We start from the raw sequence: 18,525 nt of genomic DNA on the forward strand, positions 1-18,525 counted from the left end.
TTGAGTGACGATTGAGAATTTCGAAGGCTCTCGACTTGATGGCCATTGAAACTAGCCATGTGACAGGGGTATTGCACGAGATAGGAATTTTCGTGTAAAATTTTTCAGACTACAATGGAACCGTAATTATGCTCTTTTATGCCGCGACACATTTTATGATTCGCATGGCCCCGGCGAATCTTTCAATACATGCTGCTTTGAATATATGTATGACAGGACACGCTCTTGATGGCCAGCACGAATTAACCGCTCGGAGTAAAACAGGTTGCTTGATGAGTTTACTGGCAAACATCGCGTGATTCTAAGTTAAGATCCTGTGAAGATGTGCCACTCGACTGACAGCAATGATACTCATTATTTGTGACGCTGAAGGTACCACACGGCATAAAATGTGATGTTTGAATATTTTTAAGGGGGGACACTGGTCAGACTTATTTTCTTTATTTTTAGTCCAGTCCTAATGAAACTGTACCACCACCTTGCTCAGTTTTTTATACTGATTTCAACAATGAAATTGCTTTTGTCATAAATTAGTTGGTTCCCAAGATAATTATTTTTAATTAGTCATTCATTATTACCTCGGTGCAAAAAAAAACTGCTCAATAAAAAATCATTTTTAATCCATAGCTACATAGTATGGTGCAATAATAAAAACCATTTTTCCATTTTAGCCTCATTAGTAATTTTACAGCACTTCAAATATCAATTTTCAAGGTGTGAATGTAATGCATCAATAAATTTTGCAAAATTATTAATTTTTGAAGAGTGCTTAAACAAATCTGCTTCGATAATTCCATACACTGTGCCTTCAGCTTCCCTTAGCAAATGTTATGACATCTGTATCTGTCCTAGATGTTGAGATATCGACATACTGAGACAGCTGGATGTCCAAAATTTTCATGCCATTAAATTGTCTGCTCCTGCATAAATTCAGCTCACACGATGATTTGAATTTAATATGAAGGTCAAAATGCTGATTTCTTGGAGGAAAAAACTGGTACAGTTGGAAAATAATAGCTGGAGATTCCACAAATGTCGTTTATTGAAAATCAAATTTTTGGTCATTTTTTGGTCTCAAAGACCAGTGTCCCCCCTTAAAGGGACCATGAAAAGAATTAAAAGCCGCTTGTAAATGTTAGAAGTGATGCTCAGAAGCATTGACACCAAGTATGAGTCTTCGGAACTGAGCCGGCAATTTATTATGAATTTTTAAAAATCGTGTTTTTTTAAAATTCGCGGGCCGTTCGGTGTCTTCGTAGGGAGCCATTTTGGAACCAAAATCGGGAAAACAGACGTCACTAGTCCCATGACGTCGGCAGGCCACCACACGCTGTCATTTGCTCGAGCCGCGGCAGCTACGACGCCACGGGCAGACTTCCGGTAGCGGTGAAAATCGTCTGCTCGAGCCGCCGCGCGACCCCCTGGGGCAAGCGCGAGCCAGCTAGGCATTGCCTTCGCGCGTATGGTTTCAATTTACCTCTGCCGCCTCTTTCTATCGCGAGTTCGGGAGCCAAGAAAGCGCAGAGACCGGAGATAGGGTGGCTAGACTCAGTCTAGCCACCCTACCGGAGAGACGCTGCCGACGCACGCTGCTCCTCGTAAGGGCGACAACCGGAAGTCGTAAACCGAAAGTCAGCGAATGACGTATTCATGGGCGGAGCCCAGTCCCGGAGCTGTTTTCTTTATTTTTTATGGTGCCCCGCGTGTACGAGTTGAGGGGGGAGAGGAGGAGCGTGATTTTTAATCGTCTATAACTTCGTTGTTATTGATGCTAGCTCAAAACTTCTTGTGCGGGGGTGATGAGTGATGGATTCCCTCTCTTTACGTAATCTCAATAAATTTATTTCATAGTCCCTTTAAATCCAGTTTTCTCAGCGACGAGGGCATTGCTGACTGCAAACAGACATCAGCGTGGCCACAAAGAACCGTAGGATTAACTTTTGGTGAAAAAAAAAAAAAAAAGGTCAAACTTGTCCTCGGGTGAGAGGAAGTGTTCCTGCTTCAGGTGACAGAAGTGCGAAATGTGGACTGCAGGTGGAGCGGGTGCAGGCTGACCTGCACCAGTGCAACCAGGCCATTGGCCGCATTCAACGGGACCGGGCTGAGGCCGACGCCTTCATCGGAGACCGGCAACGTGAGAGCACAGGTCAGTGGGCGGTCGTTGATCTTCCACTGGGTGTTCACGTCTGGTCTGGAGGGAAGGAGCCTTCTTTCGCAAAGGTCACTTGCAGCGGTGGGGTTGAACACTGCAAACAGAATGTTTGCCTGGTCTGAACTGACCTTGCATACGCTAAACATGGTCTGTATTCCAAGTTGTGTCTTAATCGAAACCGTCATTTTCAGCCTCACCTGATTGGGGAAAACACTGGAAGCAGATGTCAGTTTGGTTCGACTGTGAGCGGCGGCAGGATGTCACTGTGTTTTGGTTGCCGCTGCGAAAGGTCCAGTGGCACTTATTGCTCTTTGCCGAGAAATGGAACACGGGAGCAGAAAAGTTCGTCCACATTTTTAGTTATCAGATTCCATATTAAAGAGACAATCAAAAGCTGCTTCATTCACCCAGTGGTCTGCAGTGAATAAAGGCAGTATTCCTGAGACAGTAGAACCCCGCGATATTAAACTTGGGTTTAGTGAAAACTCGGATATAGTGAAGTGAAACTCTGGTTCCATTTCACGTCTCATGGAAAACTGTACATATTTTTTCGGTCATAGTAAAGATTTAAAAAAAGACTTTGGAGGTAGACTTTTATGCGGCAGTATATGGTAATCGCAAAGTTTGTCCAATACAAGTAGCACGTTCCTGCAACAAAATTTTTTTTGTCTGGGTCCCATTTTTTTCTCTGTGCTTGGTTAATTCGAATAGTTTCCGTGGTCCTAGTGATCTCGAATTAACGAGTTTTTACTGTAACTGCGAGCTAGGTCACGAGCTCAGTGTGGAGCAACAGCACCACGACTATTGAGAACCGTAAGGGACACCGGAGAACCACCTCTGGCCTGTCAAATGCGTCAGTGTAATGACGCATCGCTGGCATCTGAACTGGTGACTGACCATCCTTGCACACGATGAGAGGGGTATGCTGCCAGACATTGCACACGATTATAACACAGGGTGCTTCAGCAGCTAATAGAAAGTTCCAGAATAGCAAATACACATTTGCGCGCAGTAAACAAAATAATTTTGCAGGTGTTATGCTTTATGTTACATCATTCAGAATATGTAAATGCAGATGCAATGATAACTGCAATGAAAGTGACGCCTTCTGGTTTGCATAAAGTGAACAATATGCAACGAACTTGTGCTCATTAGGCCTAGGAGCTACTGAATCGCCCAGCAAAATAGAAAGGAGGCCATTTTTATCATCCATCCATTTTGTCATTGGCAAGATAAGATGAAGCGAAAGCGCCATACCCAGTTTATAGTCAACGTGGTGGTAAACGGTACCACTGATGAGTTCACTTTGATGTGAGAGGTTGCGCTTGAGAGTGCATTGCCATGTTAGCTGTTATCTCATTCGGTCATGAGCATTTGCTATGGAGTGTACGCTATATATGTTTGACATCACTGGTTGGTTTCTTTGGCAGTTCTTGCTGCATCCGAGCCACCACATCCTCTTCCGGTGTTTCAACCAATCAGATCAGGTGTGGCCGATGTGGCCAGTTGTGAAAGATTTTGATTGTGACTGAAACTTGGAATACGGGCCCATGTAAGAGAGTGATGCAGTAGTCTCAATCATACAATCACTGTTGATACAAATTATTAATACTGTCAGGGCAGAGCTCATTATGTACAAATTGTAAAATTTTGGATGGTCCGAGCACTCTTGTGTGTCACTAAGCATGGTACAGTAATCCCTCGTTATAACGAAATCGCTTTACTCGAAATATCGCTTTATTCGAAATTTATTCCGGTCCCGACCTAAACGCATGCATTTTAAGCCGCATTACTCGAAGCGCACGAAGAGCTTGACCCGCTTAGAGCGAAGTGGCAAGCGGAGGCATCGCCGCCGCCAAGCGTAGGCATCGCTGCCGTGGCGGCGACCCTTTGCGCATGCAGTGCGAAATTAATACCGCCGACGAATGCAGTCACAGGCGTATGTCTGCGTCTCTTCTACGGCCGCCGCCGCCGCTCACGTGCGTTCTCGCAGCGCCTTGCGAAAGAACCTTCTCTTGGGACCGCGGCGAGACCGCGTAGCAGCGGCAAGGGGTAAACCGGTGGCGAGGAGGAGAAGTGGCGACGGAGCGCGCGCCGCGGCGCGCGGCCTCTTTTATGTCCGTTGCCGCCGCTCGGGCGTTATCACGCCTTGCGATAACGAACCTCTAGCAACGGCGAAGGGTAAACCGGTGGCGAGGAGGAGAAGGGAAGGGGTGGCGAGGAGGGGGAAGGGCGCGCGGCGGCGGCGCCCACGCGAAGCGCGCTTTGCGATGCCAGAAAACCGCGGTGTCTTGAATGCGGAAAAGTGGCCGGTCATGCTCGATTCGCGCCACTCGACTAGACAAACGGTCTAAACGCGCGTTGCGAGGTTGCGAACGGCGCCGCAGCGTCCGATCGCAGCGCGCCGCTTGCGTCCAACCTGCTAGATGTCAACGACGGGCCGCCCGCGGCAAACGCGATGACGGGAAGCGGGAGCCAACGCGAGCGCGGAGAGCGGCAGCGCCATGATGACGTAGGGCGCGCTCCTTTGAGTCGGGGCCGGTCTCAACGCGCTTGCTCGCTCGCGCGCGTCGAGACCGGCCGTGGCCTGCCGGCCTGTCGATCAGCCTGGATCCCGTCTGGATCACAAAAATGAGCTAAAGCTTGTTCTTGATATAGATAATAAACTCTGGTATAAGAAATTTGAAAACTGTATCATCTGCGAGGATCGCTGACCAATACTAAGTTGCTGGTAGAACGAATGTGCTACGAGAAAATTTTGTAGCGAAAGCTACATTGGCCACGAACTTGCGATTTCGCTGTGGCAGTGCTCCGAGGCGGCACAGAGACCGACCTTGAGCCGTTGCCTAGCAACCGCCGCAGCTGGCGGACGCCGCGCGGCGTCTGCCAGCTGCAGCGGTTGCTAAGCAACGGCTCAAGGTCATCCGCCAGCTTCCTCGCAGTTGTGGCGCAATTAAATCTCGACTGTTTTAGCTTTTTTGAGCGGTCGCTTATATCGAATTATCGCTTATAACGAATTTTTTCGCCGTCCCGCTGACTTCGTTATAACGAGGGATTACTGTACGTGCATACGAGCCACGAACGCACCCTTGAATGCCAAGTGCTGTGTGCATATACCAGGTGTCCCAAAAATGACTGATGGATTTTGAGAATCAATAAAAAAAGACGGAATGAGATAGAATTGTATTGTTTGCGGCCTTACGCTTAGGAAATCAGAATTTTATGCCTTTAAAATTCAAATTTAGTTTACATTTCCACCAACAGGTGGCGGGTATTTTCTTTGGAAACTGCGCCTCATTTCAACAAAACTGTGTTCCAGGCGGTGGAACTCTAACACCATAAACACCCACTGTTCATCGGAATAAACCATTTTGGTGCAGCAGAATTGCAATCTCAATAGCACACGCTATCAGCTTGACGGCGAACTACGGAATGATGAGCTCAAATATGCTCCATTTTAGCTATACCTGTTCCAGATCACCTGCAGCACCACCTGTTGGTGGAAATGCAAACTAAATTTGAATTTTGAAGGGATAAAATTTCCTGATTTCCTAAGTGTAAGGCTGCAAACAATACAATTCTATCTCATTCCGTCTTTTTTTTTATTGATTTTCAAAATCCATCAGTCATTTTTGGGACACCCGGTAGCTGATGCCATGATCGCTAATCGTGCTGCGTGCACTGGGAGCAGTGATCAGCCTTGAACGACAGACCCCATTACAATGAAAGGTCATTAATTATTATTTCTGGTTAATTTGAACTCTACAGCTTGATCTGCCCATGCTCCTCTGTGTCATATGTAGCCTGACAATTCGAATGTGAATGGGGTATGCCTCCAGGCTTGGGTGGCCCGGCAACGTGGTGAAGCTAGCAATGCTCCTGCGAGGCTGCGCCGCCTCGTTTGAGATGTGAAGAGGGTGAAATGGGCATGCGAGGTGCGGGGCTGTGGGTAAACAGGGGAGGGAATTTGTCTCTCTATGTTAGGGGCAGCACTGATGCCACGTGGGGCGCTGCGTTCAGGGGTGCCATCGAGGCAAGCAGCACCCACAGCTTACTTCCTTCGAGAAAACCTTGCTCACCCTGTTTTGTGTCCTCAGATCTTCGTATAATTTTCTTTGGGGAGGGGGGCTTTCATTTTAGAGCGCAGCTCTTTGGCGTCCGTTCCTGGGTTTCGCGTCGTCGTCGGCGTCGGCCTCGTAACCAGCTCCGCCCCCAATGTCTCGCTTTTCAATTGGTCGAAATGCTCGTGACGTCACAGTGCGCGAATTTCAAATGGGCCCAATTGTACTTTGGCTAGTAACCATGCAACCAATCAAAGGGATCGTATAGTGATGCTGCAGCTAAGTTGGACTGAGTTTAGTTAATTGCTTAATTAATCAATTAGCCTAATTAATATACAGGAGAATGAAGAGGTCAGAAGAAAAGAAAAGAAAGACGCGCGCCGCAGCGACAACAGCGTCCGCGGTAGGAGACGCTGCTGAAAAAAACAGATAAGTACGAAGCCGCGTACCCTCCACCACCACGCACTTCCCCACTCAGTAAGACGTTGCTTGTTTCATATATGTTGTGTCGAACATCCTAGACAGTTCCAACAATTGACAGGTTAATGACAGAACACGATGGATAGAAATACAATAATATAAATATGAAATAGCCTAATTAACCTTTCTAGTTAGACCGCATAAATCAATAAAACCGAGAACGAAATTGGTCGAGTTGGGGAATCGAACCAGGGTCTCCGGAGTGCGATACGAGCACGCTAGCCACTCCATAATGCCAGCTGAATGGTTTGGAATGAACAAAGGCGCGTCTAGCTAATACGGTGCACGGCGAGGTGCAGGTGTCCACCCAGATATGCGAGAGAACATTTCCTTTCCTCAAAAAATAAATTTACCGTCCAGCAAGGCGTACAGCCGAATTGGCGATGGCGTTCTGTGGACTCCCTGGCAGCGTTGCAAGACGCTGTCGCGTTCCACTCTTACAGGCGAAGCTTAACATGTTAACCACACATCAGTAACACACGCAGACAGCCAATGGACGCGTCATTCGCTGGCAGCAATTGATTCATCATTCACAACCACATTCTTAACGTACGCTCCCTTGCCGCACATGCCAAGGACGTACACCACGATCACATTCTGCGCCATTCCTCTGTACTTTGCTTTGCTGAAACCTGGATGGATCCCGAAGAGCCTCTCGGAATCATAGATTTCCTATACTGCTGTGGTGCTCGCAGAGACCACAACAGAGCGGCGGGAGTCGCTATCTACTTGCGCACAGGTCTCTCTGCAATACCAGTCGAAATGTTTGGCACGTCACATGAAGTTGGCGAACTGTGCGCCGCAAAGTTGCCCAACGGCTTGCTGGTAGTAGCTGCCTACTTCGCCCCTACCGCACTCACGAAAGACGTCGTGCACTTCCTGCAACTCGCATTAACCGTCCATCGATCCACACCGATGTTAGTAGTGGGGGACTTTAATGTTGACATAAAGACAAACAGCAATTTCCTAACACTTATGCGGGAGAACATCCCGTTCCTCTCGCTCGTAACGCGTCCCACGGCTGTGACAACCTCGCGAGGCACTTGTATAGATCTCGTCTTTGAGAATCAAGCATTGGTGTACCAATTCGAACATATATCACTCTATTTCTCCGACCACAAAGCTTCCTTCATGACTGTCAAGAACTGTTAGTGCAGTCTTTGTTAAAGGAATACGTGTGAAAAATAAAACAAAAATTCTGTGATAGCGCATACATGTGTTGCTCGATTCCTTTGCCTCAATCTATCGAAAAGGTGAAACAGCTTATTTGCTGCGCTCAAATTTCGCATTAGGAAGTAACGTAATCGTCGGTAATTTTTTGCATGCTCAATGATTAGGGGTGCTTGATCTTATGGGACAGGGTTAATTGGAGAGACATGGGAGAGGCCTTTGCCCTGCAGTGGGCGTAGTCAGGCTGATGATGATGATGATGATGATCTTAAGGGGGGACACTGGTCTTTGAGACCAAAAAATGACCAAAAAATAGAGTTTCAAAAACTAACATTTGTGGAATATGCAGCTATTATTGTACGAATTTTTTCCTTCAAGAAATCAGCATTTTGACTACAATATTAAATTCAGATCATCGTGTGGGTTGAATTTGTGCAGGAGCAGACAATTTCACGGCATGGAAATTTTGGACATCCGGCTGTCTCAGTATGCCGATATCTCAACGTCTAGGACAGACAGAGATGTCACATTGTTTGCTAAGGGAAGCTGAAGGCACAGTGTGTGCAATAATCGAAGCAGATTTGTTCAGTTGCACTTCAAAACTTTATAATTTCGCAAAGTTTATCGATGCATTACATTCGCAGCTTGAACATTGATTTTCCAAGTGCTGTAAAATTACTAATGAGGGTAAAATGGAGAAATGGTTTTGATTTGCACTCTTTACTCACCACACTATGTAGCCATGGATTAATGATTTTTTATTGAGCAGTTTTTTTTTCACTGAGGTGCTAATGAACGACTAATTAAAATAATTATCTTGGGAACCAACTAATCCATGAGAAAGTTAATTTCATTGTTTAAATAAGTGTGAAAAACTGAGCAAGGTGGTACAGTTTCCTTAGGATTGGACTAAAAATAAGGAAAATGGGCCTAAGACCACTGTCCCCCCTTAATGTTATCGCCTGCTTCAGCCACCATTAGTGTTGCGCATGCATCTTAAGAACTTCACCATGAATTTAAAAGCTCTGTTATTGAAACAATTAAAACTCGTGTTTGCCTGATATTTCGAGCAGATGATAACCACAGGAAAATAAATGAAAAGCCTCGACATGGGTTGCATCTCCATTGGTGCAACTTTGAATACACGGCCAACAATAGCGGAGTTTTGTGAGCTGGAAGCTATGATCTTTGGAAGCTTCGTTTGTTTACTGACATGAAAACGGTCTGTGTGCTAGACATGGATGGTTCCTTTAGGTCTTGTTTGTTGCATAGTTTGTGTGAAGCTATTTCCAGCATTTGTTTCAGTGTGGCTTAGCAAAGTTAATGTTTTTTTTTTTTTTTTCTGGCCATGCTCAATGCGTCAAGGACTGCAGGTGGTAATAGCATTGTGCTCTTCATTTTTTTTCGTCTGTAATGCATTTTTTGGTGGGCAGCTTGTACTGCTGAAATTCCTGTTGCATCTTTTATTAAACCTTTGATGGTTCTTGCTGCACATGAACGGTGGCGGATTTCCGCCCCGCAGGGTATTTTCCCTATTTGTAATGGTTCCTACCTTCTGAAGAAATAAAGCTATGCAGGAGACAGGACACAGAAAAGATGCAGACAGGACGAGCGTAGACTAACAACTGATTTATTGGACGAAAAAATGACCTTCCTTCAAGAGCCACGCATGTGCAACCAAACTTAACGCCTACCTTGCATGTGAAAATTTCACGCCACACAGATGATACATGCTCACTGGGAGGTGCTGTGCTCTCTGGGAGGTACTATGGCAGCTGTGCAGTCGTTATAAATATCTTACAATATTTTCACATATCACACTTCCACGCGGCCGCCGCGGTGGCTGAGTGGTTATGGTGCTCGGCTGCTGGCCCGAAAGACGCGGGTTCGATCCCGGCTGCGGCGGCTGGAATTTCTTTGGAGGCGAAATTCTAGAGGCCCGTGTACTGTGCGATGTCAGTGCACGTTAAAGAACCCCAGGTGGTCGAAATTTCCGGAGCCCTCCACTACGGCGTCTCTCATAGCCTTAGTCGCTTTGGGACGTTAAACCCCATAAACCAAACCAAACCAAAACACTTCCACGCCCTGATTCCGCATTGCTTGCATGACAGCTGAAGTTTCCACTGAGTCAAATGGTTTCTCGTAATCAATGAACACTATATATAGAGGTTGGTTATATTCTGTGCATTTCTCTATCACCTGCTTGATAGTGTGAATGTGGTCTATTGTTGAGTATCCTTTACGGAAGGCTGCCTGATGATCATTCGGTTGATTGAAGTGTAAGGTTGTCCTTGCTCCATTAGCAAATACCTTAGTAAATACCTTCTTGGCAACGGGCAGTAAGCTGATTGGTCTGTAATTCTTCAAGTTTTGGATGTCTCCCCTGTTATGAATTAAGATAATGTTAGCGTTCTTCCAAGCTTCTGGTACTCTCGAGGTCACAAGGCATTGCGTATACAGGGTGGCTAGTTTTTGTAGCACAATCTCTCCTCCATCCTTCAACAAATCTGCTGTTATCTGATCCTCACCAGCTGCTCTCCCCCTCTGCATTGCTCCTAAGGCTTTCTTCACTTCCTCCCTTGTTACTGGTGGGATGTCCCATTGCTGTGCTCGACTGCCTCTCTCAGTAACTTGATGATTGCAATCGCTACTGTATAGATTTGTGTAGAACTCTTCGGCTGCTTTAACTACTGTATAAACGCATGTAAGGGCCGCATTTTTTTTTTCAGATTCGAGGGCCAATTTTCGGGGTGCGGCCCATACACATGATTTGCGAAAAAAAAAAAAATTTTTTTTTTTAATCAGGGAATGAACGGCATTTATTTTGCGTCCATTCGTCACTCGCCGAGTATTTCGACTCTGAGCTGGTGCTGTGCTCTGGAGCACGCTCATCCCAAAAGAAGCTGCGCAGCATGTCCGCTGTCAAAGCGTAGCCGTTGTTCCGCACTTCCATCACATAAGGGAGCAGCTCTTCTTCCATTTCCGGAAACTCGCACGGCTTGCCTCGGAAAGCGGGCTTTTTACAGCTTGTGTTTCTCAATGCATCCTTCTGGTTGCACCATCATCGGACGCACTCCTTGGCCGCGTCGAATTTCCTGCCCGCCGCACGCTTTTGTGTTCGAGAGCTAACTCCCAGTCGTGTAGCTATTAAGGCGCTTGCCCATCGTGCTAAAACTTCAAAGCTCAGCGGCAGCATGCGAAAGCTACAACCACCACAACTCCGACGAGCACGCTACCACGCCACAAAAACAAACAAATGGCTGGAGCTGGCGATGCTGATGTCGATGTGGATGGCGGGAGGTCGCGGCAGAGAAAAAAGTTTACGATGATGATGATGATGACCGCTGCCTCGGGCGCCATCCATGGACGGCACTTGGAAGCTCCTGTGCGCGTGCACGGCCTCCGCGATCAAGCGCACTTTTGCTCGCAGCCGGAGCTGATTGCGGAGGCATTCAGAAGGCTATTCCCACCTGGGTCGTGGAAAGTTCGGGTGCGGCCCTTACACGGATTTATTTTTTTTAAACATTTCCTTCGGGAAAACGGGGTGCGGCCCATACACGGGTGCAGCCCTTACTCGCGTTTATACGGTATCTCATCCATATTGCTAATGACATTGCCCTCTGTCTCCTAGTGCATACATCTTTTTTTTTACCTATGGCCATTCGGAATAATTCTTTCTGAAAACCCTCAAAGGGTTATTAATAAAGTGGCAGGTGAAAAAGGAGAGTGTCCTCTGCAGTGTTGGTGCAGCAGATGAAGCGGCTGCAGGATGTCTCCAACCAGCGCATGGAGCTGCTCAGGCGTCGCAGTAGGGACGCCTACGAGGCGGCCCTCTGGCTGCGTCAGAACGAAGGGCGCTTCAAGGGCAAGGTGTACGCCCCCATCATGACCCAGGTGAGGCCTTAAAAACTGCATTGTATGGGATGTGCTTCCCTGGCTTGGCCGGAGGGGTTCAGGCTTATACCCCTGTCACACGGGCACTTCGGACCGCGATCGGTCTCGAACGCGGTTGAAGTTAGAAGCGCGATCGAAGTGGACAGCTGCTACACGTATCCTTTCGATTCCGATTAACTAGTTAGATTGCTACATACGAGATGGCACTGTGCATACTGTCATCATCACCATTGATTTCTAATAAATTAAAAATAACAATAGTTAATAAAAATTTTCTTGTGAAAATTTCAAACTATGAGCAGAAAAAGCTGCTTAATTACTTTCTGCTGCAACCAGCAGTGGACTCGATAGCGAGCAGCAGCAAAACAACGCTCATAGCACGTGTAAACGGTAGCTTCATTTAGTGACAAGGCGCCAAAGCACATCAACTCTGTGATAAAGAAATTTTCTTCTATAATTACTGGTAACTAGGGTCTGTGCATTGCGAGCCTTTTTTTTTTTCGTTCCAAGAAGAAAAACTGCAAATAGTAGAAAACAACTGATTAAGAGCAAGACAACTGCTTCGCCAGGTGTCGCTCTTGCGAGGTAAACACACTGCATTTAGTTAGGCCTAACAGCTTGAAAATAGCCAAATTATCTGAAAAACAGGGGCTAGTCATCGCTTAAACCTCTACACGTGGGCGAGAGTGTTTGTAAATAAAAGTGAACCGCTACCATTTGAGTGAGCTATCGTGTCGAAGAATCCAGTGGTGACATGTATTTATTCCGAAGCGGTGAGCAGGGTGCCGCCATCTTGTCAACGCATCCCGCAACCCTCGATCGTGCTCCATGCGGTTGAGCAGGATTGCGGTCGATCGTGATTGAATTCACCGTGTAGCAACGCTGGAACTGCATCGAGTTCGATTTCGATTGACTTGATTGCGATCGAAAGTGCCCGTGTGACAGCAGTATTAGATGGGGGAGATGCAGCTTTGAAGTCCCCCAGAAATGGCCAAAAAAATTGGTTCCTTGAAAACTGTTGCATCTGCGTGTATGCCTTGTCTCTTTTATGCTGCTGCAATGGTTCATTGCTCTAATTAACCGAGAAATACTCTAAAAAAAATTTTGGGAACTGTGGCAGTTGTGCATTGTGGGGAAACGATCAAACGGTGGGCATTTTTCTCCATTGCAGTTTTCTGTCTAGGTACTCACCTTGAGGAGCAGATTTCTTCGCGACTGAAATCTATTTTTTTACCCGCTTTTCTCGCACTCCCAGCACCATTGTGCAGGTCAAGACATTCCTTGTTTTTCGAATTCAGGAATCTTAAATTTCTGGTACGAAATTTCTTTCTCACTCTAGATATCGCACTGCATTTCAAAAATCCAGAATCAAAATTTGTGCTTTGCAAAAGAAAAAAAAATGTTTTGACCTCTAGCACACAAGTAAGAACACATTGAATGTTAAACCAGCCTTGGCCCACTTTTTTTTTTGATACTGCACCATTTCCACCAGATTCAAGGGAAAAATGCAGTCGGCAACCGATTTTTTGGACTCTGTGGGAAAGGGAAATCATGATCACTAACGCATCATGAGGAAAGAAGCGCGTGTGTTTCCGACGGAGCTCGCGGTGGGGCGAAGCAAAGAGTCCTCAGGTATTTTTGTTTCCGCAGGCTTAATTTGCAGCTGTGTTGTCTACAACTGAAACTATTTATTCATCGAAACCCAAAAAAACAAAATAAAAGCGAAAGTTTTCCAGAATGTGCTCTTTAGTGCACCTTTAAGGGTGGACGTAGCTTGCAACACCTACTTTCTTATGTTCATATGAATTTTAATTAAACTTTTGGTATGTTAATAAGGCTTTCGAACTGAAATGGATAAAATTTTCTGCATTACATCTTTTTCTCTATACAAGTTTTTTCTTTTCTGAACCTTGTGAAATGCATGCGAACTAGACAAAATGTGATTCAAGTCTGGTTCAGCATTCACTGCATTCCTGAATGCATGCGTCTATGTGTGATGACATTCTTGGTACTCTTTTCTGATGACACAAGTTTTTTTTTTGTTTCATTTTTTTACAGAGCAGTTGCCACAGACATGCCTAAACTGTAAAACAAGCTGCCACACTAAAACTTCACTATCCTTCAAAAATGGAAAGTCAAGAATTCCATCGTATAGAGCGGAGTTCTGTAAGTGCAACAAGACAAATGGGTTCAAAATAGATGAAACAGTCATGGTGATATCCGCTGCACAAGCAGAGCATCTAGTTAGAAAACCAGAACTAAAAGAAACGACAATTTTTCTAGCATTTCCTCTATATGCTGTGTCACCGCGTTTCACGGAACAATTTTTCAGCATACTTCCTGGTGGTTTTCAGCAGTGAAACTTGGGCAGCGCATAGAAAAGGAGGCATACCAGAGGCTAGCATCATTCAGAAAAATAATTTTTTTTTGGCCATTTCTTGCGATTTGAAAGCCTTGTCCCCCTGAACGGAATTAATTCAGAAAACCGAGTTGATACAGATGCATCTTCAAAGAGCAGCAGAAAAATTCAGGGGTGCGCTTTGTTGACCTAAAGTGAGGTGAGGCGAAAGCCTTAAGCGCAGTGTTGCTGCTTGCGTCACTGATGTGTGGTTAGCATGTTAAGCTCCGCCTCTGTGAGTGGAACGCGACAGCGTCTTGCAACGCTGCCAGGGAGTCCACAGAACGCCATCGCACATTCGGCTCTACGCCCTGCTTGTGGGTAAATTGGTTTTTGAGGAAAGGAAATGTACCTGTCTCGCATATCTGGTGGATGGCCTGAACCTTGCTGTAAGGGAAGGGTGAAAGATGGGAGTCAAGGAAGACACCGTATTCCTATTCACTAGATGTGCCTTTGTTTACTCGGAACTATCGAGCTGGCATGGCGGAGTGGTTAGTGTGCTCCTCGTACTCTGGTGACCCTGGTTCGATTCCCCAACTCCACCAATTTTCTACTTGGTTTTATTTATTTATTTATTTATTTTACCACCATTCCTTTTAATTGGTTGCATGGCTACTAGCCAAAGTACAGTTGGCCCTGTTTGAAATTCGTTCACTGTGTCGTAACGACCATTTTGACCAATTGAAAAGCGTGACATTTCTGTCGACAACTCCTGCTTACAACAGTGAGGCATTAAAGGCTTCCGCCTTAAAAATGAACACTTGTAAACTTGAGATTGTGTTTTGTGATGAATCTGCAACTAGTAATGCGTGTTTCTTCGTTAATGTCACTTGTGGTCTCTTCTTATTATGAACAAGTTCTTGTTTCGTTGCATCCTCCTCGTTGACAAGGTTTGTTTATTGTGCTGCTATCATGTGATGCAGTCTAGCTGCATGACCTTTGCCAAGGGGGCCAGAGGGGCTTACGGGCGACCGTCTTGTGGCGGCCCCTGTTGTGCAGATTGACGTGCTGGAGCCGAGCGATGCCAAGTATGTGGAGGCCCAGATCCCCACCAAGGACCTCGTGGCCTTTGTGGCCGAGCGGCCGGACGACCTGAATGCCTTCCTGGCAGCCATGCGGGACACCCGCAACCTGTCCGTCAACGGGGTGGTGGTGCCCTCCGAGGGCCTGGACGCATTCCAGCCACGGCAGCCCCTCTCCCAGATCAGGTGGGTTGGGGACAGATGCTCTGTGCCAGGCTGCACATTGAGGGGGGAAGAGGGTCTTGGAAATAAATTCTATGAAATCTTCAGGGAACATGCATTTTTGCATGCTCATTCCAAATCATCATCATCATCAGCCTGACTACACCCACTGCAGAGCGAAGGCCTCTCCCATGTCTCTCCAATTAACGCTGTCCTTCTTTGCCAGTTGCGGCCACCGTATTCCCGCAAACTTCTTAATCTCATCCGACCACCTAACTTTCCCGCACCCCCTGCTACGCTTGCCTTCTCTTGGAATCCGCTCCGTTACCCTTTGGGACCAGCGGTTATCTTGCCTTCGCGTTACATGCCCTGCCCAAGCCCACTTCTTCCTCTTGATTTCAACTACGATGTCATTAACCAGCGTTTGTTCTCTCACCCACTCCGCCCCCTTCCGATCTCTTTCTTTCCATAGCTCGCTGCGTTGTCCTTAACTTAAGCTGAACCCTCTTTGTTAGCCTCCACGTTTCTGCCCCATAGGTGAGTACCGGTAAGGTGTACTTTTCTCTTGAGGGATATTGGTAAGCTGTCATTCATGATCTGAGAGAACCTGCCATATGCGCTCCACCCCATTCTTATTCCAAATACATAATTTAATTTTATGTACAACTAGTCCTTGTGCACTTATGCAGTCTGTTGGGTAACTTTTGCTGAGAGTTTGAAAGAAATTCTACTGCTATGAACTTGTTAGATTGCATGCCATTGATTTCTCTTGACATCAAGCTATGCAATAAGGGTAAAATTATCATCCTACCTGTTATAGAAGATGAGTTATAGGATTTTGAAATCATCAGTTTCTTCTCATTTGTTAAATGGCAAATTCAAAACCCTGTAACTCAACTTCTGTGATAGGCAGGATAACAATTTTGCCCTTATTGCACAGTTTGATGTCAAGACAGGCCAATGGAATGCGTCCTGACAAGTTTCCTGAAGCAAAGTTTATTGAAAGTTCTCGGCAAAAAGTTACATAACATATTATATAAGTGCACAAGGACTTGTTTTACACAAAATTGAACTACATATTTGGAATCGGCATGCGAAAATACATGTTTCTTGAAGATTGGATTATTGTGACTTCATTAACAAAAATTTTTTTTTTTTTCTAAGACCAGCTCCCCCCCCTTAAAGGGAAACTGCATAGGTTTTAGAAATTGACGAGCTTAAGAGCGTTGAATGTGTGAAACCTGCAGGTAAAGCATGCGAAGTCTTCTTGAGCTAGTACTTGAAAAAGTGAAGTAATCTCTGATTAAAATCCGGACGCCCTTCAAGCTTCTCTACAGTGCACAATGCAAAGGGGGGGGCATGATGATGTCATCGAAGGTATTGGTACGTTTCCAACACACAAACGCCTGCTTTGAAGGAAAAGAAAACAACGCCACTGAAGGCGAACCCTGCCGAAAGTTGTTTGGCTGCATCTAACGAGTCAGGGCAGGGTGTGGCTGACGACAGCGATAATTTGAAATCATACCTTCCATGACGTTACGCTGAGTTTTCCTGGACTCCTCCGGTGTATTGAGGAAAAGGGCAAAAATCAATCGTCGATTACGTCACTATTTTAAATGCTAGTGCAAAAACACTCGGCATGCTTTACCTACAGCCTCTATAGAATTGAATGCTTGAATATCGCGAAGTTCTCAAAAAAGTGCTGCAGTTGCCCCTTAAGATAATCACTTACTTTAGTCTCACCAACCCAAACAAGATGAAAGCCACTGCTGTTCTGTGTGCAGCTCATTTCCCTCCCTGTCTTTCTGCAGCCAGTACGGCTTTCGGGCGTACGTCCGGTCGCTGTTCACCGCCCCTGACGGGGTGATGCGCTACCTCTGCAAGCGTCACCGGGTGCACGACATCCCCGTGGGCACTGCGGCCACCGAGAACTGCCTGGCGCAAGTTCGCACCCTGGGCATCCGGCGATTCTTCACCAAGGACAACCTGGTCAGCCCCTCTCCTCTGAAGGCCGAGTGAACAGCCGTGAAGTGGGCCTGCGTGGTGCTCTTCTTGCTGAGCATCATCCCAAGCAGCACAAGTAATTGGCCCAATATTAGAAATTAATGGTTTCACTATGGTCCTTTGCAGGCCCAACATTTGCCAATGCAGTTCCAATATTGGTCCGATTAGCTGTGATGCTTGGGATGGTGATTGATCATAATGCAAAGATGCAATGATTTCTTCTTCATTTTCTGAGCTGATACATTTGTGGGCAGCTTGTTGCCATCTTTTGAAGCGAAAGGCTTCACTACGATGGTCGAAGCCGAGCTTCGCGTATGCCGTGTGCCACGACCGAGTGACGTCACGTGCAGTGCAGGTGCATCCTCGCGCTACTGCGCATGTGCGTCGCCTCCTCGCCCACCGTTTGACCTTTCGTTGCAGCCGCATGTTGCCCGCGTCGCAGCCGGCAGCCCTCCTCTCCGCATTCCTGCGGGCAGTTCTAACCGCTCCGATTTTCGTCCTCTCCTCCGCCTCCGTACAGGCAGTGTGTGGACGGCCGTCAAACCAAGCATAACTGCAGTTTTTCGCTTGTATATCCAGGCTTAACCAGAGCTAAGCCACTGCCTAATTTTTTTTCGTCCGCCCTTGTGGAAACAAAGGATGGTTGCAGTGGAAGTGCTCGACCCTTTCCGTGCCTTGTGGGAAATAACCGTTTTTTGTAGGTTTCGGTACCTTTTTTTTTTTCCCTACAGAAACTGTCGCATTTACAATTTAATGCAATGTGCAAGAACAAAGCCAAAAAATGTGCTTTTGAACCTATAAAATTTAATAACGAATGGCGTATTGCAACAGAAAATTTTATGTGCCAAAAACAAAATTTTAGGTGAAATTGAACAAAACTTGTAAATGCACGCTTTTTTCTAAAAAGAAAAAAAAAACGTTGAGAATTTTCCGAATAATGCAGAATGTGCGGTATTCTGTTCGTCATTATCTTTGAAGAAATCAAACTTCTGTCTTGAGTAGTATTCCTACTAGAAAATAAATGGTAACTGGAAACCCTATAGTTGGGCACTGAAGCATGTCCAGGCTGGTTTTCTTTGTCGCAGGTGTCAGAACAGAATCCCTACAGAAAGGCACTATCTTCAGACTTGCTGCTGCTCAGGTCATTAATGAAATCAATAGCAGACTATGTGGAGTTCTGAG

At 46.1% G+C, this 18,525-nt stretch overlaps 1 protein-coding gene across 1 annotated transcript in view; it reads left to right on the forward strand.

Annotated features, from left to right (window-relative positions):
- Positions 1-18,525, forward strand: part of SMC5 (structural maintenance of chromosomes 5) — a 91,324-nt gene that overhangs the window by 32,223 nt on the left and 40,576 nt on the right. The window contains exons 10-13 of the mRNA XM_089557715.1: positions 2,035-2,146; positions 11,603-11,757; positions 15,155-15,363; positions 17,151-17,328. Of these exons, the coding sequence (XP_089413841.1) occupies positions 2,035-2,146; positions 11,603-11,757; positions 15,155-15,363; positions 17,151-17,328 (654 nt within the window). The remainder of the gene's footprint in view (positions 1-2,034; positions 2,147-11,602; positions 11,758-15,154; positions 15,364-17,150; positions 17,329-18,525) is intronic.

Source organism: Amblyomma mixtum, chromosome 1, assembly GCF_055824585.1.
Source record: "Amblyomma mixtum isolate Tamu chromosome 1, ASM5582458v1, whole genome shotgun sequence".
Lineage (NCBI taxonomy): Eukaryota > Metazoa > Arthropoda > Arachnida > Ixodida > Ixodidae > Amblyomma > Amblyomma mixtum.